This window comes from Neomonachus schauinslandi, chromosome 12, assembly GCF_002201575.2.
Source record: "Neomonachus schauinslandi chromosome 12, ASM220157v2, whole genome shotgun sequence".
NCBI classification, from domain to species: domain Eukaryota; kingdom Metazoa; phylum Chordata; class Mammalia; order Carnivora; family Phocidae; genus Neomonachus; species Neomonachus schauinslandi.
The window spans coordinates 31913865-31940144 of NC_058414.1; the positions used below are offsets into that span (position 1 = coordinate 31913865).

General features: G+C 38.7%; 2 protein-coding genes across 2 annotated transcripts in view; one reads left to right on the forward strand and one right to left on the reverse strand.

Moving 5' to 3' along the window:
- ZNF804B (zinc finger protein 804B) overlaps positions 1-26280 on the forward strand; it is a 486583-nt gene that overhangs the window by 13725 nt on the left and 446578 nt on the right. The gene's annotated exons all lie outside the window — the stretch shown is intronic.
- On the reverse strand, positions 25091-25852 carry TEX47 (testis expressed 47). Its single transcript, XM_021689661.1, has one exon. It carries the CDS (start codon positions 25850-25852, stop codon positions 25091-25093), a length of 762 nt encoding a protein of 253 aa, XP_021545336.1.

Below are 26280 nucleotides of genomic sequence, written 5' to 3' on the forward strand. Positions count from 1 at the left end.
TAGAAGTCCGGAATTGTGATGCCGCCAGCTATGCTTTTCTTTTTCAACATTCCTCTGGCTATTCGGGGTCTTTTCTGGTTCCATACCAATTTTAGGATTATTCCATTTCTTTGAAAAAACTTGATGGTATTTTGATGGGGATTGCATTGAATGTGTAGATTGCTCTAGGTAGCATTGACATCTTCACAATATTTGTTTTTCCAATCCATGAGCATGGAACGTTTTTCCATTTCTTTGTGTCTTCCTCAATTTCTTTCATGAGTATTTTATAGTTTTCTGAGTACAGATGCTTTGCCTCTTTGGTTAGATTTATTCCTAGGTGTCTTATGGTTTTGGGTGCAATTGTAAATGGGATCGACTCCTTAATTTCTTTCTTCTGTCTGTTGTTGGTGTATAGGAATGCCACTGACTTCTGTGCATTGATTTTATATCCTGCCACTTTACTGAATTCCTGTATGAGTTCTAGCAGTTTTGGGGTGGAGTCTTTTGGTTTTCCACACAAAGTATCATATCATGTGCAAAGAGTGAGAGTTTGACTTCTTCTTTGCCGATTTGGATGCCTTTTATTTCTTTTTGTTGTCTGATTGCTGTGGCTAGGACTTCTAGTACTATGTTGAATAGCAATGGTGATAGTGGACATCCCTGCCGCGTTCTTGACCTTAGGGGGAAGCTCTCAGTTTTTCCCCATTGAGAATGATATTCACTGTAGGTTTTTCATAGATGGCTTTTATGATATTGAGGTATGTACCCTCTATCCCTATACTCTAAAGACTTTTGATCAAGAAACGATGCTGTACTTTGTCAAATGCTTTTTCTGCATCTATTGAGAAGATCATATGATTCTTGTTCTTTCTTTTGTTAATGTATTGTATCATGTTGATTGATTTGCGGATGTTGAACCAACCTTGCAGCCCAGGGATAAATCCCACTTGGTCATGGTGAATAATCCTTTTAATGTACTGTTGGATCCTATTGGCTAGTATTTTGGTGAGAATTTTTGCATCCATGTTCATCAAGGATATTGGTCTGTAATTCTCCTTTTTGATGGGGTCTTTATCTGGTTTTGGGATTAAGGTAATGGTGGCCTCATAAAATGAGTTTGGAAGTTTTCCTTCCATTTCTATTTTTTGGAACAGTTTCAGAAGAACAGGTATTAATTCTTCTTGAAATGTTTGGGAGAATTCCCCTGGGAAGCCATCTGGCCCTGGGCTTTTGTTTTTTGGGAGATTTTTGATGACTGCTTCAATTTCCTTAGTGGTTATAGGTCTGTTCAGGTTTTCTATTTCTTCCTGGTTCAGTTTTGGTAGTTGATACATCTCTAGGAATGCATCCATTTCTTCCCGGTTATCTAATTTGCTGGCATATGGTTACTCATAATATATTCTTATAATTGTTTGTATTTCTTTGGTGTTGGTTGTGATCTCTCCTCTTTCATTCATGATTTTGTTGATTTGGGTCATTTCTCTTTTCTTTTTGATAAGTCTGGCCAGGGGTTTATCAATCTTGTTAATTCTTTCGAAGAACCAGCTCCTAGTTTCATTGATCTGTTCTACTGTTCTTTTAGTTTCTATTTCATTGATTTCTGCTCTGATCTTTATTATTTCTCTTCTCCTGCTGGGTTTAGGCTTTATTTGCTGTTCTTTCTCCAGCTCCTTTAGGTGTAGGGTTAGGTTGTGTACTTGAGACCTTTCTTGTTTCTTGAGAAAGGCTTGTATTGCTATGTACTTTCCCCTTAGGACTGCCTTTGCTATATCCCAAAGATTTTGAACAGTTCTGTTTTCATTTGCATTGGTTTCCATGAATTTTTTAAATTTTTCTTTAGTTTCCTGGTTGACCCATTCATTCTATAGTAGGATGCTCTTTAGCCTCCATGTATTTGAGTTCTTTCCGACTTTCCTCTTGTGATTGAGTTCAGTTTCAAAGCATTGTGGTCTGAAAATATGCAGGGAATGATCCCAATCTTTTGGTACCAGTTGAGAGCTGATTTGTGACCTAGGATGTGATCTATTCTGGAGAATGTTCCATGGGCACTAGAGAAGAATGTGTATTCCGTTGCTTTGGGGTGGAATGTTCTGAATATGTCTGTGAAGTCCATTTGGTCCAGTGTGTCATTTAAAGTCTTTATTTCCTTGTTGATCTTTTGCTTAGATGATCTGCCCATTTCAGTGAGGGGGGTGTTAAAGTCCCCCACTATTACTGTATTGTTGCCAATGTGTTTCTTTGATTTTGTTATTAATTGCCTTATATAACTGGCTGCTCCCATGTTAGGGGCATAGATATTTACAATTGTTAGATCTTCTTGTTGGATAGAGCTTTAAGTAGGATATAGTGTCCTTCCTCATCTCTTATTACAGTCTTTGGTTTAAAATCTAATTTGTCTGATATAAGGATTGCCACCCCAGCTTTCTTTTCATGTCCATTAGCATGGTAAATGGTTTTCCACCCCTCACTTTCAATCTGGGGGTGTCTTTGAGTCTAAAATGAGTCTCTTGCAGACAGCATTTCGATGGGTCTCGTTTTTTATCCAGTCTGATAGCCTGTGTCTTTTGATTGGGGCATTGAGCCCATTTACATACAGGGTAACTATTGAAAGATATGAATTTAGTGTCATTGTATTTCCTGTAAGGTGACTGTTACTGTATATTGTCTGTGTTCCTTTCTGGTCTATGTTGCTTTTAGGCTCTCTCTTTGCTTAGAGGGCCCCTTTCAATATTTCTTGTAGGGCTGGTTTCATGTTTGCAAATTCCTTTAGTTTTTGTTTGTCCTGGAAGCTTTTTATCTCTCCTTCTATTTTCAATTGCAGCCTAGCTGGATATAGTATTCTTGGCTGCATATTTTTCTCATTTAGTGCTCTGAATATATCATGCCAGTCCTTTCTGGCCTGCCAGGTCTCTGTGGATAGGTCTGTTGCCAATCTAATGTTTCTACCCTTGTAGGTTACATATCTCTTCTCCCGAGCTGCTTTCAGGAAATTCTCTTTGTCTCTGAGACTCATAAGTTTTACTATTAGATGTCAGGGTGTTGACCTATTTTTATTGATTTTGAGAGGGGTTCTCTGTGCTTCCTGGATTTTGATGCTTGTTTCCTTCCCCAAATTAGGGAAGTTCTCCGCTATAATTTGCTCCAATATACCTTCTGCCCCCCTCTCTCTTTCTTCTTCTTTTGGGATTCCAATTATTCTAATGTTGTTTCGTCTTATGGTATCACTTATCTCTCGAATTCTGTCCTCGTGACCCAGTAGTTGTTTATCTCTCTTTTTTTCAGCTTCTTTATTTTCCATCATTTGGTCTTCTATATCACTAATTCTCTCTTCTGCCTCATTTATCCTAGCAGTTGGTGCCCCCATTTTTTATTGCACATCATTAATAGCCTTTTTGATTTCGACTTGGTTAGATTTTAGTTCTTTTATTTCTCCAGAAAGGGTTTCTCTAATGACTTCCATGCTTTTTTCAAGCCCAGCTAGTATCTTTAAAGTGGGGATTCTGAACTCTAGATCCGACATCATACTAATGTCCTTATTGAGTAGCTCCCTGGCAGTTGGTACTACCTCTTGTTCTTTTTGTTGAGGTGATTTTTTCCATCTTGTCATTTTGTCCAGAGGAGAGTATATTAATGAGAGGACAAAATGCTAGCAGAGTAACAACGTCCCCAGAAAATATACTCTAAACAAATCAGAAAAGACCTGAGCCAGGGGAAAAGAAAGGGAAAGAAAGAAAAAAGAAAAAAAGAAAAAGATAAAAACAAACAAAAACAGAACAAAACAAAAAAAACAGAATATGATCAAATATGATCAGGCTGGTGCCTAGATCAGTGCCACACCCTAGATTTTGGGTATATTTTGTTCTGTTAGAAGAAAGTGCCTCCCAAAATTTTAAAGAAAGAAAAACTTATATATGTACAAAAATAAGGGTTGATATGATGAAGGGATGGAATATGACTGTAAAGATGAAAATTATAAAAAATTTATAAAGGAATTAATAAGAAGTTGTTTGAAGAAAAAAGAATTTAAAAAAAAGGAAAAAAAAAGGGAAAGAATGTGATCAGGCAGGAGAGTAGAATAAAACCATACACTAGAGATTTAGGGTATATTTTGATCTGTTAGAAGAAACTATTTCAAAATTTTAAAGAGAGAACAACTTATATATATATGCTAAAAATAAGGGTAACTACTATGAAGGGATAGAGTATGACTCTAAAAATGAAAAATGAAAATGTTTTTAAAAAAGGGATTGATAAGATGTTGGTTGAAAAAGGGAAAAAGAAAAATTAAAAAAAAAAAGACAGTTTAAAAAAAATTAACTTTGAAGGACTAAAGAATCATGGTAAAAAAGCCGTGGATTCTTTGTGCATTGTTCCTGTATTGCTGGAGTTCTGCCGTTCTCATTGATCGGTAAACTTGGTCTTGGCTGGCTGTTCTCACTGATCTTCTGGGGGAGGGGCCTGTTGCCATGGTTCCCAAATGTCTTTGCCGAAGGCGGAATTGCCCCGCCCTTGCCGGTCCAGGCTAAGTAATCTGCTTGGGTTTGCTCTCAGGAGCTTTTGTTCCCTGCAAGCTAAAATGGCGGCCTCCCAATCTCTGCCCTAGAGGAACCCTTAATTCAGGGCCCCACTCCTCAGTGAGCCTCCAGAAAAAACAGTCAATCACTCCCGTCTCCCGGTCTCCAGCCGCACTCCGTGCTCACCTGGCCTGTGACCGCGCGTTTCTATCTCTGGCACCCGACCCCAGGTGGAGTCTCCAAACCCAGCAGATCCCTGCGGTGCACTCCCCTGCGGCTCCTCCCCGGGGAGGAAGGGGAATCTCCCTGGATCTGCCGCTTGTTGGGTCCCTGCTGGAGGAGGGTCATCATTAATTCAGTTACTAGTGGAGTAAATTCATTATAATTAGGCCCTTTCTTATAAGGAGAGAAAAACTGAGAAATAACTTCATAGATAAATACACAGGAATGATACAGTTTAAAGTTCACCCCAAATACTCCTCTTTGCTCTCTTAGGGTAATTTGGGGTGGTCTGGCCAAATGAGAGTTTTCCTGCTTTAAAGGTATATAACATTTCCATCAAGAAAACAAAGAAAATGGAAGTTTTAAAGAATGTTATATGCAAACAATGAATGATGGAACACTACATCGAAAACTAATGATGTACTGTATGGTAACTAACATAACATAAAAAAAAAAGAATGTTTTGAATCAATTATAGAAAGTCCTGTTAAGGAAGTTTGATCAAAGGTATTAGAGACCATTAATATAATAACTTTGAAGACCCAACGCAATGATCACTTCTTTAGATCTCTGAAATGCATCTGTGCCCACTAAAAGATAAGTCCTTCCCAGTGCTGATTGGTGACAAAAGTTGCATGTTTTTATATTTATTTCACATTTTAAGATATAAACTGTTTTGTGTATAGGGTTTTGTTGTGTTCTTTATGCCTGTATTTTGTCTTATTTTATGCATTTATCCCTCCTACCCCTGCAGGTTTAAAGTGGGATCATGGACATTTTCCCTTCTTGTATTCAGTTTAGAGGAGTAGCTAAGCCACGTTGATTTTAGACTTGAACTGACCCATCCTGGTTTGACCTCCCTCTCCAGCTCCAACTAACTGTGTGACTGCTCCACCACTTTGATGCTCAGCTTGCTCACTGGGAATATTACTGGTCTTCTAGGGCCATTGTAAAACGTGAGTGATCCAAAGAATACCACATGCTTAGCCCAGTGTCTGGCACTTAGTAAGTGCATGGTGAAAGGCAGTCGACGGTTACTCCAGAACAGTTGGCTCGTTCTGTCACAGACAGGTGTCCTTGACCCCTTCACATGTTCTCCACACTGACTGGGAACTTGACACTTTAATGTCAACTTGTTGAAACCGTTGTTCTTTTGGATGACCCTGTCAGATTGCTCTTTACTAGAGTTGTGTCTTCTTGGGAAAGGAAGCATAGGCATGGAGGCCAGATAGCTTTGTGGTTAACACAGCTGTTGCAAATAGCAGCCCCATGTTTTCACAACTTCTGTAATGAAAATGCTCAGTGTGCCCTACTTTCCCGATGCAGCTTTAATTCATGACGGTGATACATTTTCCTATTGTTTTTGTCAAAGCAAATCGAGTTAAGTAGATGAGTTGTTGTTATGATCTTGCTGCCTTGTGGAAGGAATTTTTTCCCCCTCTTTTCTATTAGGGATAGATATTTAATCTAAAGTTGCTGTCTCCATGCTGATAAGCATCCAGCCTCATTATTGTGTTTAAATATCTTTCTCTGCCTTTGGAAATTCTAATGAACCAATCAGGTGTTTTTTCATCCATCACTTTCTCTTCCCATAAAAACCTACTACAGGAAAATATATGAAAGGAGGAAATACTATGTGACTAAGGATTGCGTGTGGTATACATGTGAGCAAATATTAAGGTCCGTGTGTAGATGCAAACTCTTAGACACATACATTCTGCTTTTGGCACACATAGAAAGTACTGTATATCATTGTTGCAGAAAGCATTTGTGTCAGTGTCTAGTCAGGATAACAGAAAACATTTGTAGCTTTTCAGAGGGTGTACAGTGCAAGGAATTCTTTACAAATATGTTGAATAGCCTGTGGGAGAGAATAGGGGAAGGTGCTATTACCCAGGGATTAGTAATTGTAGGAAGTCACTCTAGCCCCTGGGGCTGGAGGAGCAAAGGGGAAATGGTATTCCCTAAACCCTGGAAACCTTACTCTGGTGGTCCTGTTGCTGCTTCTGAAAGCACCGAGGGGGTCTGCGCTGTGGGCATCTAAAAGTTTGCAGGCCCTCTCTCTGTGGGTCTCCCTGCTCACGTGGCTGGTGCCTGCCCTGGCTAGCGCCCAGGCCAGCCGTTGACTGGTGCCTGCTGCTACTGCCACCGGAACCTAGGAGTGTGAAGATGCCCAGGCAGCTTCAGGCAGAAGTGGAAGAAAGAAAATCGTGTCTTCTTTCCTTATTCTAACTTGCACTCTGCCACCAGTGCTTTCCACTGGCAGACTGAACCAGACACCGGTTGGCGAGGAGCTCTGTGGATTCGCCACTGACACATCTCCAGAGAGTACAGGTGGCCCTTCAAGAGCACAGGTTTGAACTGCCTGGTCCACGTATACACAGATTTATTTGCTTTGCTAAATCCGGTACAGTGCTATAAATGTGTGTTGTCTTCCTTATGATTTTACTAATTTTCTTCTCTCTGGCTCACCTTATTGTAAGGATACAGTATATAATACATAGAACATACAAAATATGTGTTAATTGACCGTTTATGTTATCGGTAAGGCTTCTGGTCAACAGTGGACTAGGAGTCGTTACGGTTTGGGGGAGTCAAAAGTTATATAGATTTTCGACTGCACGGGGTCAGCACCCCTAAGCCCTATGTTGTGCAAGGGTCAGCTGTAGCTTTCTGGCTTCCAGTCGCAGAAGAGAGTAGGAATGCTGAGAGTAGAACTGATCAACAACAGAGAAATACCCGGCACTGCATTTACACCACATGCTCTGAGATTGCAGAAACTAGGAGGGAGGAGCATTAACTCATGAAGGAAATTATTTTATATCTGTTATACAGAAATCCAAAGAATGGATCCAAATGTTTCTGTTCCACCCAGACCTAATGTATATAGTTTCCTATTGCTCTAACAAATTACCATAAACCTAATGACTTAAAACAACACATTTATTAATCTTTAGCTCTGTAAGTCCCACAGAGATCTCACTGGACTAAAATCAAGGTACAGGCAGGGCTGTCTTCCTATCTGGAGGATTTAAGGCAAAATCTATTTCCTTGCCTCCTCCAGCTTTTAGAATTTGCTTATGTTCCTTGGCTCAGGGCTACCCATCTCCATTTTTAAAGCCAACAAGTTCTTCTCCTGCTACCTTATCTCTGATTCTCTGCAGCAGGAAAAAACCCTTTGCTTTAAAGGACTCCTGTGATTAGATTGTGCCTATCTATCCAGGATCCTCTCCTTCCCTCAAGGTTCTTAGTTTTAATCATATCTGCAAAGTCCCTTTTGACATGTAAGATATCATTTATAGGTTCTGAGAATTTGATCACGGGCATCGATGGGGCCATTATTCTGCTTACAGAATTTCAGGTTCGTATACATCTGTAGTTATTCACTGGTGGTTCTCTCTCATAGGCTTCTCAAACACATAATCTCTAAAACTGAATTAATCTTCCATCTAATGTGTTCTTCCTTGGTTAGGGACATCATCTTTATTTATTTTTTTAAGATTATTTATTTATTTATTTGACAGAGAGAGACACAGCGCAGGAGGGAACACAAGCAAGGGGAGTGGGAGAGGGAGAAGCACGCTTCCCGCTGAGCAGGGAGCCCGATGTGGGGCTCGATCCAGGACCCTGAGATCATGACCTGAGCCGAAGGCAGACGCTTAACGACTGAGCCACCCAGGCGCCGCCCAGACTGCCTAGTTTTGTTTTGTTTTGTTTTAAAGATTTTGCTTATTTATTTGACAGGGAGAGATAAACAGCGAGAGAGGGAACACAAGCAAGGGGAGTGGGAGAGGGAGAAGCAGGCTTCCTGAGGAACAGGGAGCCCGATGTGGGGCTCGATCCCAGGACTCTGGGATCATGACCTGAGCTGAAGGCAGACGCTTAATGACTGAGCCACCCAGGTGCCCAGTCAACTGTATTTTTTTTTTTTAAGATTTTATTTATTTGACAGAGAGAGTCACAGCGAGAGAGGGAACACAAGTAGGAGGAGTGGGAGAGGGAGAAGCAGGCTTCCCGCTGAGCAGGGAGCCCGATGTGGGGCTCAATCCCAGGACCCTGGGATCATGACTTGAGCTGAAGGCAGACGCTTAACCACTGAGCCACCCAGGCGCCCCTGGGACATCATCTTTATCCAACACTGTAGGCTCGAAACTTGAGAGTGTTTTCCTTTAATCCCTCATCAGATTGGTACGTCTGCTCATTTTGCTTCCTAAATATTTTTCCAGTCTACCCCTGCCCTGCACCTCTTCCACCACTCCTGCCTCCTGCCAAGGAAAGCAAGCATTTTCTGTTTTTCTGAAAACAAAATGCTTCTTGATTAACCGCGTCTGGCATTGTATGAGCTGGTGGAGGTACCGAGGCAAATCAGGTGCCCATGTCGTCTGCCTCAGTGGAATTATAGTCTAGAAGGGAAAAACACACTGTACAAATAAACCTGCCTGACAAATGTCCTAGAAGAGGACAGTCCTGATCTTTGTGATTATGGTTCATTTTTCAAAAATTGGGGTTCAAAATTGTGAATATCCTAGACAAAGGCCACCAAAGTGGCTGATTTAAATGTAATCAATAGTAAGTACTTTTGTGTGTGTGTATATGTGTCACTTTCTCCTGATTCCAGAATATAAAGATGAACAATAAGACTGCTAAATTATAAGTCAAATATGGCAATTTACTTACTTGTAGTAAAATCAAGCTAGAATGGCCTGCAGAGCTCAGCTTCATCAGTTATTTCTTTTTTAAAAAAAAGATTGTATTTACTTATTTGACAGAGAGAGAGACAGTGAGAGAGGTAACACAGGCAGGGGGAGTGGGAGAGGGAGAAGCAGGCTTCCCGCTGAGCAGGGAGCCTGATGCGGGACTTGATCCCAGGACCCTGGGATCATGACCTGAGCTGAAGGCAGATGCTTAACCAACTGAGCCACCTAGGTGCCCCTCATCAGTTATTTCTAAATGGGGTTACCCTGAAGATTTGAGGTCCCTGGACTAGCTTGGATGGAATCAAAATGCTGGGGTGGGTGAAGGCTGGGATGCGCCCTTTAAACAAGGAGCGTGTGAGTGTGTTGTTCACATTAACAGTGTGAAATTAGTGAACCAGTGGCCACTCACCAATCCTGCCTTGCTTTGTAACTCAGAGGCTGAGGAAGGTTTTGTGATTAGATTTAGATTAGAATTAGATTTGTGCACGCTCTGTCCTCTCTTTATCCCACTGGTAACTGTTGTGGATAGCTCCAAGAAGCTTCCCTGGTGTTCTAAACACCTCCCTAATTCTCAGTTCGCAGTCACAGTAACAGGTTAAAAGCACTCATTTTATGTCAGACATACTAGGCCGAAACAAGCCTTTCACACATTGTCTTATTTAATCTCTAAAACGATTTTAAGATGTAGGCACTACTGTCTTCCATCTTGCAGATGAGATGAGGCTCCCCATTTTACAACCACTGAATGGCAGAGAGAGCTTGGGCTTGGATCCAGGACCTTCGGATTCCAAGGCTCAGGTGTGAGGCCACTTCATGGAGAATTGATGCTTCTCTCTGTGTGCCACCAGGATGATTTTCACGTTCCTTTATTACCACCTAATGCCATTTCAATTGTTGATTCACATATCTGTCTCTCTTTCTTTGAGTCTCTTTGAGACAGTAGGATCTGTGTCTTCTTCATTCAGGGTCTGCAGTGTAGTAGACACTCAAACTCTGTCCCCTTGGTCATTCTTTTATTCATTCATCGAATCTTAGTTGCTTCTGGTGGGTCGAAATGAAAATATAAAGTTCAAGTAAATGTAAAATGTGTGTTTCTGCACACATGGCACAATTAACAGGTAGAACTTTGGCAAAATATCCATATGTACAGTGGTTGATGTGTACATGTGATTAACTAATGTTCAGATTTTAGTAAAAAACTAATGGTGAAAACTCTTATTATTGGCAATAATAATGCCTATAAAGGCATCTTCCAAAAACCAAAAGATGCAATGAATGCATAACACTTCCAAAGTGAAGCAGGTACTTTAAATATTTTTTATCTCATGTAAATTGTAAATAATGTAATTCTTCAAGGTGAAAACCCCAAATTATCTCTCCTCATAGGAGGAAATAAAAATGTTTATTTGCTTCCTTTATTATTAGTACTTTTTCTTACTTTATCTTACACTAATTCTCATAAGTATGAATATTAAAAATCAATTTATGTACATCAGGTGACAAGGCATAATGGTGTTATTACTTTATTCCTTCAGGTACATGTGATTAAGCAACCAGTTTCTTCTCAGAAACATATAATAAGAAAGAAAACTCATAAAACCGATATAAATCCATTTTCATCTTTTTAGAGAGAGCACATGAGAGGGGGGAGGGTCAGAGGGAGAAGCAGACTCCCCGCCGAGCAGGGAGCCCGATGCGGGACTCGATCCAGGGACTCCAGGATCATGACCTGAGCCGAAGGCAGTCGCTTAACCAACTGAGCCACCCAGGCGCCCCCATCTTTTTAGAATTTGAGTTTTTAAAAATAATAATAAATCCCTTCATAAGTATATCAAACCATTTAATTACAGTGGTGAGTGATTTTCTAATGTTCACATTATTATTGAAGAATATAAGCAGGGTATTCATAACATATTAATAAAAGTTAATTAACTGATCAGAGTCCAGTTGTCTGAATCATCATTTAAGCATTTATCAAAGTACAGCTCAGATTCTTCCAGAGGATATTAAGAGAAGGAGCAAAAGCCAGCTGAAGGACTTACCCTGTGCTTTATCCTGCTAGGGGATTTTCTAGAAGATCTCTAGACTACTGGATCCTTGCTGCAGAAGCATTACGTATCAGCAGCTTGACTAATTGGCCTGACATCCCTGAGGTCTCCCTAGGCTGCTGGTGAGAATTCAGACCATCTTATGTCCTTGTCACAAAGCTTATTGTCATAACTGCATTATAGAAACTGCAAACTTGCAGAGCATACTCTAAACTCTGATGAATTCAATAAGCGCTTACTGGGTTACTGGTTATTTTCATGTATGATTTATCTAATTTCATATTGGCTGCTCATTCAGTTTACAGGCAACAAAACTGAGGCTCAGAGAGGTTAATAACTTTCCTAACATCACAGTTAGCTAGCAGAAAATAAGAGATTCAAACATGAATCCTCTAATATGAAATCTAGAACTCTGTACTACATGTGAGTAGGTTGCTTTGAAAACCATGTCAGGCTGCTAAGAAATTTTTTGTTTGCTTCAAAGAAAAAAAAAAAAGCCTCCAAAGCACTTTAACTAACTTAAGCAAAAGAGAAGCATTGGTTAGTGGAAAGATTCATGGATAGAAAATGTTAGGGCCTCAGTCAGGGCTGGGAAATGCAATCTGGGGTTGAGGTGACTATCTCTGGTCTTTCCAGATATTTCATCTCTATTTCTTATTTCAGATTCACCATTTGCTGCTTTACAAATGGGTTCTTGCTGCCTCTGATAGATAATGACTGGTCCAGCCTGTGTGTGTGTGTGGGTGTGTGTGTGGGTGTGCGTGTGCGCATGTGCACACATGTAATGGTGCAGGGGGAGAGAGAGAGATTGGGTGGGAGAGAGGGGGCCAGGGCCACTCAGTCTGTGGCCACACCAGGAGCTATGGGAGGAGACACTCTGGGAAAGATGCACCGGCAGCTTCTCAGATGGGAATCGGAGAGGAGGTGGGGAGGATGTAACTGGTAGAGAAATGATCTCCATTATTTATACAAAAGGACTTTCTTGTACTGCACTGTTAAACTATGATAGTTAAATCCCTGGTTCTCCCACTTGATTGGGAGCAGTTTTATAAATCTTAATTGGTTTCTCTAGTTTGGGTTAAGAGAGTTGTGTATATACTCGTGTGTGTGTGTGTGTTTGTGTATACTAATATGTCTAACATATAATTCTATTCCATATATGCACATGTAATTCTATTTATGCAAGCATTTTATTCCTGTTAATCAACTGGGAGTTATCTTCATCAAAGAGGTATTTTGGTGTCTCTTCTATGTTATGAAGGGGGAAACATTGTCTTCTTGTCATTTGTAAACTATGTTTGTGCTTATACAACTATCATTTGATTAATATTAGCAAGAAGAACCAGGTAGTGCCAGAGAGAAGTGGCAGTTCTGTTAGTAGAATGTGCTTGCCTGTAAGCTGGGGTTTCCAATATCTCTGACATGGCACGCTACCCTGAGTCAACATCTTTAGCAGCAGACATGAGTTAATGGCCCTCAGAAGAATTATCCCACAAAGCAATTTTTATGGACGAGACGATTCTTCAGGAAAACATTACACTCATTTCAACTTAATATTATCTGAAAGCCCTAAACATCTTTCAGTATCCAAAAACATTTGCTGCTTGTACAAGAAGATCAAAAGTAAAAATGTCAAACCGGTAATTACCTCCCCTTGTGTGTGGCATTCCTGAAAGCATCCCATAAAAAAGATAAATATGAAGTACATTCATGGATGATGTCCTGGTTGAGAAACAACCAAGGTGAGGACTTTCTTTGCTCCATCACTCAGCTGCTCACTCCTGAAAAATCAACCCAATAATCATGGGCCTAATATGCCAGACTTTAAAACACTTTAAGTTTTTGCTTGTAGTTTGTGGTTTGTAAGATGGTGGAAAATAGGATTTAGTAACATGTGAATTTTTGGAAATATTCTGTGCCAAGAATAAGGCAGTAGAGATGTAGTCTTGATTTTATCCAAAGAGATAAGTAAGGCATAAGTGATGTCTAGTTCTCACCTTACCATCGTTCAGTGCTGTGCTTTGAGCCTCAACTGTCCATTTTTGTAACCGAGGGATGAGGCTGCAATAGACAGTGTCCGAAACTCCTTCTAGTTCTCATATTTGTGTCCTTTCTTAGTCTATAATATGTCAGAGAGATCATAGTCATATCACTTAACAAAGAGCAAATTTTAAAAAGAGATGCTGATCATTGTTGTAGGTGGATGATGGATATACAGGTTCATTATATTATTCTCTTTACTCCTGTGAATGAAACTTTTCAGAAAGACAGAAATGGAGAAATATAGCTATAGGGACAATGGCAATAATAAGGAAATGCTGCTTATTATCTCCCCCATCCTAAAAAAAAAAAAAACATGGTATGTTAGTTTATTTTAATGAGTCACCTAAACATGAAAGGTGATATAAACAATAGGATGTAGTAGGAAGCAGGACTAGAGGAATTGGAAAAGCTTGCAAGTCCTCTTGAGCCATTTCAGTTGAAATGCTTTATAATTTTGTTATGAAAGACATATAGGATGTACTTATAGTCAAATTTAATGAACATACATTACAGAGATAAATGGTTCATGAATTCACCATCATTTTAGATTATGCATTATTGCTCTTTAAAATCATTAGTTTGGAAGATTGAGATTTGATTATAATTTGCAATTTCCTAGCTTGCCCTGACTGGGCAAAGGAGGAAGCACTCTGGATAATGGCCAGAGCAAAATTTACAGATGTGATGGGGTTGATCCATAAAGTAGATAAAGGACATGGCATAATTTGCAATCAACTGTAAAAGTTTGACCATGGAAATACCAATGGAATAACCCAAAGTCTGAGCTGTAACATTAGAGCTCATAGATACTCTTTTTTTAAAGATTTATTTATTTATTTTAGAGAGAGAGGGAGAGAGAACATGTGGCACAAGGGACAAAGGGAGAGAGAGAATTTTGAAGCAAACTCCCCACTGAGGGTGGAGCCTGACGTGAGGCTCGATCCCAGGACCCGAGATCATAACCTGAGCTGAAATCAAGAGATGGTCACCTAACCAACTGATCCACCCAGGAGACCCAGAGCTCATGAATATTATAAAGTCACTTTCTGCAAAGCTAGATTTCTCCCAGAGATTAGTGCATTTATCTAAACAAATGTTTATTGAGCAATCATTCTTTTCCAGAACTGTCCACAAACTGTCACTTGAGGATCTTTAAGGTACAAGACCAGATCTTTGCCATTCAAAACTGGGTAGAGCTCTTTTCCCCTTGGGCCATGATTGGTTGTTTAATCTCACATGAGAGGACAGATTCCTTTCTTGAAACCAGAATAAACTACTGGTATTCCTCTTAGTAAAAATTTTAACATCTCCAGAGGGCCCTTTGCATTCCCAAACTGACTCTGCAAATTCACTAAGAACTAACTCAACAGCCGAACTTGTAGAAATGTTCTTTATACTTTGTCCTCTTTCCTCACTTAACCTTCACTCCTCAACCTACTGGATCCTGCTTCTGTCTCCAATATACTACGTAAGTCACTCTTTCCAAGTTACCAATGATCTCATTGTCATTCAATCTCCTTTTTATTCCTTTTCTTACTTGACTTTGAGACAACAATTGATACTGTTGAGTACTCTCTTTTAAAAGAAATTGTTCCTTTGGCTTCCACGTCACTGCCTGATCTGCTTCTTTTTCTCTGCTTCTGGGTGATTTAAATAATGTCTTCTTCGACTTCTTTGTGGGTCCCTGTTCTTCCCATAGCATTCCTCAGGGTTCTGAGGTAGACTGTCTTCTCTCTTCACTATCGACTTGTGCTGGGTGAGAGGATCACTCCTGAATCTTCAGTCATCATCTGTGATGATGTCCATTCTCTATCTCTACCAGACCCATCTCCAGCACTTCGGAGAATATATCCAAAGCTCTACTGGATGGTTCAACGTTGATGATTCGCAGACACCTCAGATTCAGCATGTTCAAATGGAAAACTTCCTCTTACTCCCTGCACGTCCCCAAGCTACTGTTCTTCCAGTATTGTCTGTCTTCGGGAATGGCACGTGCCTTCTGTTCTTGTCATTATCATTGTACAGACATCCTATCATCTCGTTCCCTGATTATTGTAATAACCTCCTAACTGGTGACTCTGTCCAGTCTCGTTACCAAGTACCCTTCTCATCTTTTCTCACAATGCAAACTGGTTCTTCTATAATGCATATCTAATCATGGCATTTCTCTGATTAAAACAAAACTGTGTCTCATTTCACTTGAGATGAAGTCATGGTGCTTATGTAGCTCTAAGTGTCTGTGTAATCTGGTCCCATGCCTAGCTATCCAATCTCATCTCTTATGATTCCATTTGTTTTTCAAGTCCTGCCTTATTGATATTCTTTCACATCTCTCAACACAGTATGGCTCTTCTTGCCTTTGGGTGTTAGCACATCCCTCTGATCAAGTATACATAAATATATCCTCCACCAGGAACACTCCCCTCCTACTCCTTGCCTTTTATTTTGGCTCAGTCCTATGCAACTTCCAGAAATCCTTGTATCTTTCTTCCCTGAGAGGCATCCCCTAATCCTCTACACTAGGTAAATTTAGGAAGCCATTGCTACTTGGATACCCAAGATGATTACAGTAATTATAAATATATATTATTATATAATATATTAATTAATATAGTTACTATAATTATAACTGTTTACTTTTTTTTATGTGTCTGGAGTAGAGGGAGATAGAGACTGCATACTCTGTAAGGTAGAAATTATACTTATTTGCTCATGATTGCATTGTACCCCCAAGCCCCCATGCCTGATAAAGCATTTGACACAGTTTTTCAGTTCACACTTGCTGAATGATTAAATTCAGAAAGAGAATAAAATTCAAGGTGTGTCATGTTGTCCTACAACCAGCTGAGAGAAACAGAGGGCAAAACATTTCCATAGAATGCCGAAGGACACCTTTTTACCTAAATTTTTATTGCAAATGGAATAAATAATGTATTAATGAATTTGGGAAGGGCCCTATGGAGGCTTTTATGTGTTTGCCCCCTTAACACATGACTACATACCAATAAATGACAATGGCATGACCTTCAGTAAATGTATGTGGCACTCAGTAAATAATTAGTAATGTTTTGAATGACTTTTATTTGACTAATGGAAGGAATTGAGCTCAGTAAATGTTGCTGGTTTTGTATTTGGCTCCACTGAATGCAGATACAATGTTAAGGGGAGCTGTGATGGTGAATATCAGACTCAGGATTATCGTTGGGACATTTTCTCCTTTAACTTAATTTATTCTAACTTATCAAAGTGTTTTGAGTTTCCTGGAAGTTACTTACTCATATCAGAAAATGTGTAGTATTAGTACTTAGCCATTTCAACAAAGTATGAGATTTAGTATGTTGCATGTTCCCTATACCTCCTCTAAAGGTATTAGTGATGGAAGTATCAAAAATTATTCCAACCTGACGTAGCTGTCATATATCAGTAATTGAAAGCCCATTTTCCTTTACAAACTCTATACTCCTTATATATTTCCTACCTCAGGAATGGTACCATCTTGTTGTAAAAACTAGAAATCTAAAATGTTTGACACTTTTCTCTCCCTCATAACCTATGTTTATTTACTTCTTGATTATCTTTCAAATTGGTCCCCTTACATCCATTTTCACAGTCATTAATCTGGTTCTATCTATTATCACCCCTTGCCAGAAGACTTGTAACAACTTCCTAAGGAGCGTATCTGCACCAACATGTCCCCTGCTGGTCCATTCTCCACTCAATAGCCAAACCAGTCTGATTATGCCCTGCTTAAAATCTTCAATGGCTTCCCATCAGCCTTAAAGAAAAATGTCCCTCTCTTCCCTGTTTCTCCTGACTTTACAGTGCTACCAAACATGCTGTTTAGATGTCATAATCTAATATATAGTTTTCTGGCTTTTTGGTTTCCCATTCATCTTTGCACTAATATGAATGCATCCAGGATGGACTTTTTAAAGGAAAATGTTGGTATTGCCCACAGATACTTTCTGATAGGGTAGATGAATTCAGACATTCATTCATTCAGACATCAGCCTTCAACATTTTATTTTATTAAAGATTTTATTTATTTATTTGATAGAGAGCACAAGTAGGCAGAGTGGCAGGCAGAGGGAGAGGGAGAAGCAGGCTCCCCACTGAGCAGAGAGCATGATGCAGGGCTCTATTCCAGAACCCTGGGATCATGACCCAAGCTGAAGGCAGACGCCCAACCAACTGAGCCACCTAGGAGCCCCTCAAAATTTTAATACAAACATCTTAATCCTGTCCTCCTGCCTGATTCTAAGACAACATGTCTTTCTTTTGAGACACATTTTTGGATACAGTTCAAGGGCTTCATGGACTTCTTTATAATGCTCAGAGGTTCTATGATGTAGATGAACAGAGACCCCAAAAGAAAAAAATTACTTGTTTGGGGCCACATAATGAGTTGGTAATGGAGTACATAACAAAAGTCAGTCATCTCACTTCAATATTCTTTTCATTTTGTCATTTTGATTTTGTCTGGAACAGAGTTATGTGCTCAAGAATTGTCACTATAGAGGATAGAAAGTGAGGAATTGGTGAATCAAAATACTACAAGGTGTGTAGTTTTATCTATGATGAAATAAAGCTTGTAGAGTAGTTTATTATTTGTGCTTTCAAAAAGCAAAGTCTAGTATAAACTGAGTCTAGTAAAAACAAGAGAGAGAGGAGGAAGGTGAGACATGAGTGGGAGAGATCCCTCAGGATGTCATTACACTAGAATGCATTTTGGTAAAATGTAAATGTGTTCAGTATTCAGACATTTATTTTTTCCTCAATAAATCAAGGCTTTACATTTAATGCACTCTTTTATAAATAGTACTTTTAAAAATGGCTTAGTACTTTAGAACGAGATTAGAAATGTGAAATGCATAATTAAAATGGAAGCAAATTTTCACTTTTATAATAACCTAAGAAGAGATACATAATAAATATTAGCCTTATTAAGCACATATCTCTCAAAGAACAGGTGAGTGTGGCAGGTAAAATGAGGATTTGAAGAACATAAAGTAAACATCTTTAAAATATGGAATAAAGGTTGTATACCTTACTAGTAGCTTGCTCAGATGCTCCAATAGGAAAGAGTATTTTTATTTTTAATCCAATGAATTGGGAATGAGTTCCTATACTTGGCTCAGTGAATAGTAATACATAAATATAAAAGTTCCGCTGAATCACTTCCAGAAGGTCTTCTTAGTATCCTTCCAAATTAAAGTGGAAGAAATTAATATGTGGGTAAAACAGAAAACTTCAGATAAGGTACAACTGTTATATTTTCACTTGCTATTTTAAAGAGCTCCATGGACAATGACCAAAACCTGATCAATTACATAGGAACATTTAATATATTGACATTTCACAACCATTTTGATGGAAGTAAAGTTAATTTTATGGGAAAATTCTTAGAGATATTTTAACAGCCTCTTTTTAAAAATGAGACACTGAAGATCTGAATACCCCAAATCCCAGAGTAATAGCTTACAAGTCACTGGCGGGGAAAGGAGTGTGAAAATAGACAACAGCCTTACAATAGAAGGATTGCTAGAATGTGGTTGAGTACCACATACAGTGCAGGTTTCTTGAGTTTGCCAGCCTTCACAGAGGAAATATAATTTGATCAATAAGCAGAATTTTGCTAAGAGAAGTGAGAGGAAAGAGGATAAAGATGGAGTGGAGGAATATTGGGAGTCAAAGCTTTGCAGATCATGATGGAATTTTGTTTTTTATCCTGGAGGTGAAATAGAAGCCATTGAAGTATTTTGATGGGAGGAATGACATTTGTTGAGTGCTTACTATATGCCGGGAGTATTGATATTGATATATCAATATATTGATATAATCAATATTTTATTGATTATAATCAATCTTATAATGTAGATACTGTTATCATGCTCCCTTTGGTGAGGAGTCTAAGGTGTCTAGAGGTGAAGAAATGAAATGTGGCTCTCCAAGTTCTTGAGCCAGGTTTCAACACAGCAGTTGGATACCAGAGGTGGCGTGCTCTCTTTTTTTAAATTTAAGATTTATTTATTTGAGAGAGAGCAAGTGAGGGAGGTTGCAGAGGGAGAGGGAGAGAGAGTCCCAAGTGGGCTCCTGCTGAGCACGCAGAGCCCAAGACTGGGATTGATCTCAGGACCCTGAGATCAGGACCTGAGTGGAAACCGGGAGTCAGAGGCTTCACCCACTGCACCACCCAGGCGTCCCCAGGGGGGGCTCTCTTAAACCTGTGCCACACTGCTTTTAACACTGATAGAAATACTATATAGATCAGCAGGAGGAAGAGGAGATGGGAGTGAGGGAGATCCCTAAGGAGAGCACAAAAACAAGGCCAGACAACTAGAAACACTTTCTGCGGGAAGATGGGTGGATTGATTGACTGTCAGTGTAATAAGGAAGAGGGGAAACTGGGACAATGTTCAGGTTTCTGACTTGGCAACTGTGTGGAGAATGGTCCATTTTCTAGTAACAGGGAGTGCAAGTGGGGGAGCAGATTGAAGGAGGGGTGGTGGCTGGGAGGGGAGGCATTCTACACAGAGCATATGGAGATGGAGATGCCTGTGGAAATGTAGGGGGACATCCGGAGGAGGCACTACGTGAGGGCTGGAGCACAGGAGGGGTATGGTGCCACAGTGAAGAGACCACTCGGAATTAAATCCAGACCCCCTACCCATGACCACAACTAATGATGTAAAGTAGTCAAGTGGAAATAGGAAACTTGTGTTAATCGATTCTTGGTTTCATTGTTGGCAAAACACTTCATGTCTTTGGGTCTCAGAATCTTTATCTGCCAGACAGGGAGATTAGAGCAGACATTTGAAAAGTGCTTTTGGGGGTTCTCTTTATATTCTCTTAAAAACTATGCACTGTGTTTACTGCATGGGTCCTATCAGCAGGTAATCTGGAAATTTACATAATTGGCCACAAGAGGGAGAACTCCAATTCTACATTAAATCATTTTCTACAGTATGAAATAGTCTCAAAGTTGATGATAGGCTGTCTCATTTCCACTTCCTTGTGGAAGCTGGGGGAATTCTACTGCTAGAGGTAGGTTTAACTGATTTGAAATGTGGTTTCGTGTCGCTAAAGTTATGATAAAGTCACTGAATATAAAAATCTATTTGTATTAAGCAATGATTATCCATGAATGAGTCCACATGCCTCTTTAATTATGATGAAGACAGTAAAAATTTTAAATTCACCCTGGGAGGATTTTTCCCTCCAAATAACATTATTTTAGTTAATCTTCATGAAAACTATAACCTTCCTGAAAGCCCTTGGTTATTCTCAAAAGAACATAAGAGCCTTGGCATGTCAGTCTTCTGTGAGCATATCCATATCAAAATACAAGAATTAGAATGGCACCAGCCTCACCGTTTAAATGTTGCATGTCCACTGGATATGTATATGTTGTATGTTCTATGTTCATTGTTATAAGAACACTGAATGTTATATGTTCGGTATTAAAATACTCATTTTCTGCTTGGGTTAACTGTACTTTAGCTTTTATTATTTTTAATTTTTTAAAAAGATTTTATTTGTTTATTTGATAGAGAGAGACAGATAGTGACAGAGATAGCGAGAGAGAGCACAAGCAAGGGGAGAGGCAAAGGGAGAGGGAGAAGCAGGCTCCCCACTGAGCAGGGAACCTGACGTGGGGCTCGATCCCAGGACCCTGAGATCATGACCTGAGCCGAAGGCAGACGCTTAACCATCTGAGCCACCCAGGTGCCCCTGTACTCTAGCTTTATGGAAAGTTTTATTGTAAGGAAACTATAACTCTCATTGGGTTGAGAATTACCTTATGAGCCTTCCTAAGCTTTAATAAGTCACATTTTTTTTGACTTGATCAAATTAAATTACCTTTGTAAGGTCTGACTATAATATTTCTGCATTTTATCAAATTTATATAAACATACACTATGTGTCTTCCCTTTTAAAGACATGATATTAGTGAGCTATATAGGAACCTTAATAATACAACTGTTACTGAAGACATATTTGTGTCGCCCCTTAGAGAACAGTGTCACATTCTTTTAATATGTTTGATGACAGCAGATATTCCTTTGAGAGTGAATGCAATAATAAAAAACAACAACAACAGATGTTTTTATGAATGAAGACTGAATATCAAGGTCACCAGTCAAGTTGGAGTATATATTATTTGGGAGTCAAAATACTAGAGGGAACAAAAATATTTTAAACTCCCTTTGATTTATAAACCTTCTTCATTCATCTGTCATAAAAGTCGCAAAATGTTTTCAGCAGTGATATTGTAGCTGAGAAATAAGTAGAAACCCCCCTAATGTGACTTGTAGGAAGGGTAACTTCCACTTGAATAAACTCATTCTCCTGTTCTCACTAAAACAGATAAATAACTACATAAGTAGTTTGATTTATTTAGAGTCTCTTTGCTCTTCTTTTCCAGTTATTTTCACAATGGACACTTCAAGAATCCTTCAAATGTAAATTAACAGTATGCTAAGTAAATCGGTAATATTATCATTGAGATCTTTCCTATAACTTCCTCCAAAAATGATTCTGATTTTTAATGTTTTTCTTTGGCTCAGTGAATTAATTTTCAATCAGTGCTTTTTGTATTGGTCTGTAATACTTTCGTATCAGAAAGTATTTTATTGGTCTATAATACTTTCTGATACGAAAGTATTACAGACCAATAAAAGATCGATGCTAGGCAGTGTGCTAGGCCTATGCTAGGAAGATACACACCTTTCAGCTGGGGGTGCTTGCATCCCCAGTGACAAGCATGGTGCTTGGCCCCCTAGTAAACATTTACCAGTAGGTATTTAGTAAATATTAGTGGCATAGATGAATGAAAACTAAATGATATGAAATTACATGCATGTATATATATATATATGTGATTACTCCTATTACATATATATTATTGTTCCAGACTAATACATAATCACCCACCTAAAACACAGGGGCTTAAATCAATGACAGTCGTTTATCTCATTCACAGATCTGCAATTTGGACAGGGCTCAGTGGGAACACACCGTCTCTACTATTCCGCACAGTGTCAGTTGGGCTGGCTTGAAATCCAGGGTTGACTGGAAGACTAGAGTCTGGAATCACCGGAAGGTTCACTCACTCACATGTCTAGTGGTGATCCTGGCTGTTGGCTGGGACCTCGGCTGGGGATGTCCTCTGGAAAATCACTTGGATTGCTCACAGCGTATTTTTAGGTTCCAAGAGCTAGCTAGCATTGAAGTGATCATGGTAAAGTGTGTAGCATTTTTATGACCTAGCCGTGGGGGTCACATGGGATCACTTCTGTTTTACTCTCTTGGTCAAGGCAATTACAAAGGTCTGCTTGATTTCAAGGGGAGGGGATTTAGAAGCCACCATGATATGTATGAATGTTAAGGCCACATTGTAAGAAGAGCATGTGGGATGCGATATTAGCCATGGCCATTTTGGGGAAATACGTCATACTTTTATAGAGATAAATATACAATTTTATTTGTAAACTGCACTTCTATTCACTAGCTAACTTTAGAAAATACTCTTCCTAAACAAACAAAATTTACCTTCCTAAAGGAATTTTACCTGATTCAATGAACACTTATGGTTCATTTTCTCCTTCCTGTTTTTGCTTGTTCTCTGTTCTCGTAAATATGCTCATCTTCCCTCCCCAACCTCTTCTCACATCCACAAGCCTAGATAAGGCTTACTTCTTCAAGTCTTTTCTCTATGGCTTTTTTTTTTTTTCTGCCTGGAAAGCATTTTTTACTTCCACTCATTTTGTTGCTGAACACTTATTCTCAAAGTGTGGATGCCTGTGTCTTTTTCACATTTCAGAGTAAATAGCACATTACTGATGACTACGAGGTGTTTAATATTTGCTAAATTGATAAAATGTTTGTAAGTTATATACTCTTTCTTAACCAGAAGAATTACTTCATGTTTAATCTAAAATATACTCTTTCTGTTACTAAATTTAAATGAACAGAACTTCAAGTTCAGCTAAGAGTGAAAAATGCCATTCTGTATCTAAATCTATATTATAAAATTTAAAAATAGAAGCAGTCTTTCCTGAAATTTGATTCTGATATGGAACAGTGATGACAAATTATCTGCATATGGCAAATTTGAGTTGTATACTGAGATTGCTTTTTTTTCCCCTAAAGAGACTGAAAATCAAATAATAATAAAAAAAAAAGTAAAATGGAACACAGTATTTCTTCTACTAAATCTGTTTCATGAGATATTGAAATAATTTTGGATAAATGTCACTGAAGCCATCAAGATATTAATGCCATTTAATAGTTTAAACAAGTGATACTTTTTAAAATAAACAAATTATACTATTTTAAATAATAAATACTATTTTAAATAATTTTAAATAAATTATACTATTTAAAATAATTAAAAATACTTAAATATTTTAAATAAGGGCATTGATCCTGGGTGAAGGAAGGGAGAGAACAACTTAAAATAGGTCATATAGAAATTGCATGTTATTAATTGCTTTATAGGAAGTAAATTGGAAAAAAAAACCAATTTGTATATCTTTTGTGGGATCGTTTATAAATGTTTTACAAGTGAGCAAGAATCATGTTTTCTATCCCTAACATCTGGCAAATGTCTGTCATGTGAAGGATGCTCAAAAAATGATTTTGCATGAAAGAATACAGTGCCTTCTGACAATGTATTTTCTGGTTGTTTCAAAAAGCTACTGTGTTCTTCAGCTTTATAATAGCCTCAGAATTCTTGATTATATAGTTCAGAATATATGAGCTTTGGCACTCTTTTCAAAGTTGAGGTTTTGTGTTCTGAATTCAGGAATCATATCTCACAGAGCTTAGTCCTTCAAGTGTTTCCTACATAGTGCTAACTATAATAATGCTCATACCATATCATATCATATTTACTTTTACACATACTTGCCTCTAAACCTAGGTTGCCAGCAACTCAATGATGGTGTTTTTCCTCTAAATTTTATATTCTGAGAACAAAATGGTGTTTCCTGAAATTTGCTTCTGTGTGGTGGCTATTGTTCATTTACTGTTGAAAGAATGAGTGATGGGCACCTGGGTAGCTCAGTCGGTTAAGCGTCTGCCTTCAGCTTAGGTCTTGATCCCAGGGTTCTGGCATCAAGCCCCACGTCAGGCTCCCTGCCCAGTGGGGAGTCTGCTTCTCCATCTCCTGATCCCCCTGCTTGTGTGCACTCGCTCGCTCTCTCTCTCTCTTCCAAATAAATAAATAAAATCTTAAAAAGAAAGAATGAATGAAAATCGGAATTTGCCCTTTATTATCTATACTTTTCTTAAAAAAAACAAGCCATTTCGTCAAAATGATATTAACATTTGAAAAATTATTAACTTATTAACCCCCTCCACCCATTAAAATAACACGTTGAACTTAATATCAGAATAAACATTAATTTTCAAGTTTAGCTCAACATGCTCTGTAAAGATTAATATATTACCTTGTGTATATTGTGGCATTCTGGTGCTTTCTTTTTTCAAGAGAAGAGTTACTTTAGAAATCCTGTTCTTTTCTTTAAGTAGCACTGATTCCTTGAGAGATTGCACCCTATCCACCACATCTCTCTCAATCCTAGAAATAGGTGGGAGCGGGCCATATCACCTCAGAATCCAAAGTGACATGTATGGGTTTGTTGTATATGTTTAGGAAAGTTTCTGGATCCATGAACTCTTCAGATTTGCACAAGTACTTTATTATTTGTTCTGGGATGAGCAGTTCAGGTGCAAGTTGGTGCAAGTTATCCCCTGGTCCTTTAGCGCCCACTTTAACCGTCTTTAAAAGATGGAGTGCTAGCTTATGGGTCTGAGTGAGAAACTCTGTGATGACCTCTTTGGTGGACTGTGTCTGTGTCACATCATCGAGATACATGACTGGAACTTTTATCACTGAAACATGCCATTGCATGAAGAGCCTGGTTGGGATGTTATGGGACACAACGATAATTTTCATCCCTTGGATAAAAAACTCTGCTTCACTCTTTTGATGGTTAAGATAATCTAGAAGAATTCGGTAAAGCGTACCGTTGGAACTCTCAAGGATATGCAGAATAGAAGAAGGGTATACCAGCAGAAACCCTGTCACTGCTTCTCCTAGGTGATGTTTTAAAATCGACTGGAATGCTTGTTCATAGTAGTCAGCAATATCTTTTTTTTCTGTGTTTGCTGTTATATCGGCCACTAGAAACATCCTATGAAGAAGGAATTTCTTTAGCTGTAGTCTTTGCTTCTCTTCCTGAAGATGAAAGTAATTGCCACGTGGAATTTGTGGCATTAGAGGAGATTCCACTGGAAAAGTCCTTTTGTTGGTCTTTCCCATATGGCCTGGGAATGTCATGATGGGTCCTATTTGTTCTTGCAGATGATTCCAGTTTTTAGCCTACCACAGTGTTTACATTATCGGGATACCTCTTCAGTGGTGAACTCTTTTATTTCTTCTCACAAAAAAAAAAAAAAAGTTTATTTGTCAAATGCTAGTGAATAGCAAAATCCCTTCCCAGTATTATTGACAATACCATCTTTGAAATAAAAAAGAATGTTAAAACAAGATGTAAATTATAGAGATTGTTTAAAAGTTTACAGTGAAATAACATTTACATCATAGGAAAGAACTCTAGTACACTGCAGTGTGAGTGGGGAGAAGAAAGAACGTAATCTAGAGCAAGTTAACTCTGTTTTTGTTTGCATTATTATTTTCTCCTTCAACTTATATTAAATTTTTTCCCTTTTCCTGAATCGCGTGTGTGCTCTTATGCACATGCACGT

Excerpts from the sequence above, each read along its gene's own strand:
- TEX47 (XM_021689661.1), bottom strand. The coding sequence starts at position 25,852 with ATGACATTCCCAGGCCATATGGGAAAGACCAACAAAAGGACTTTTCCA.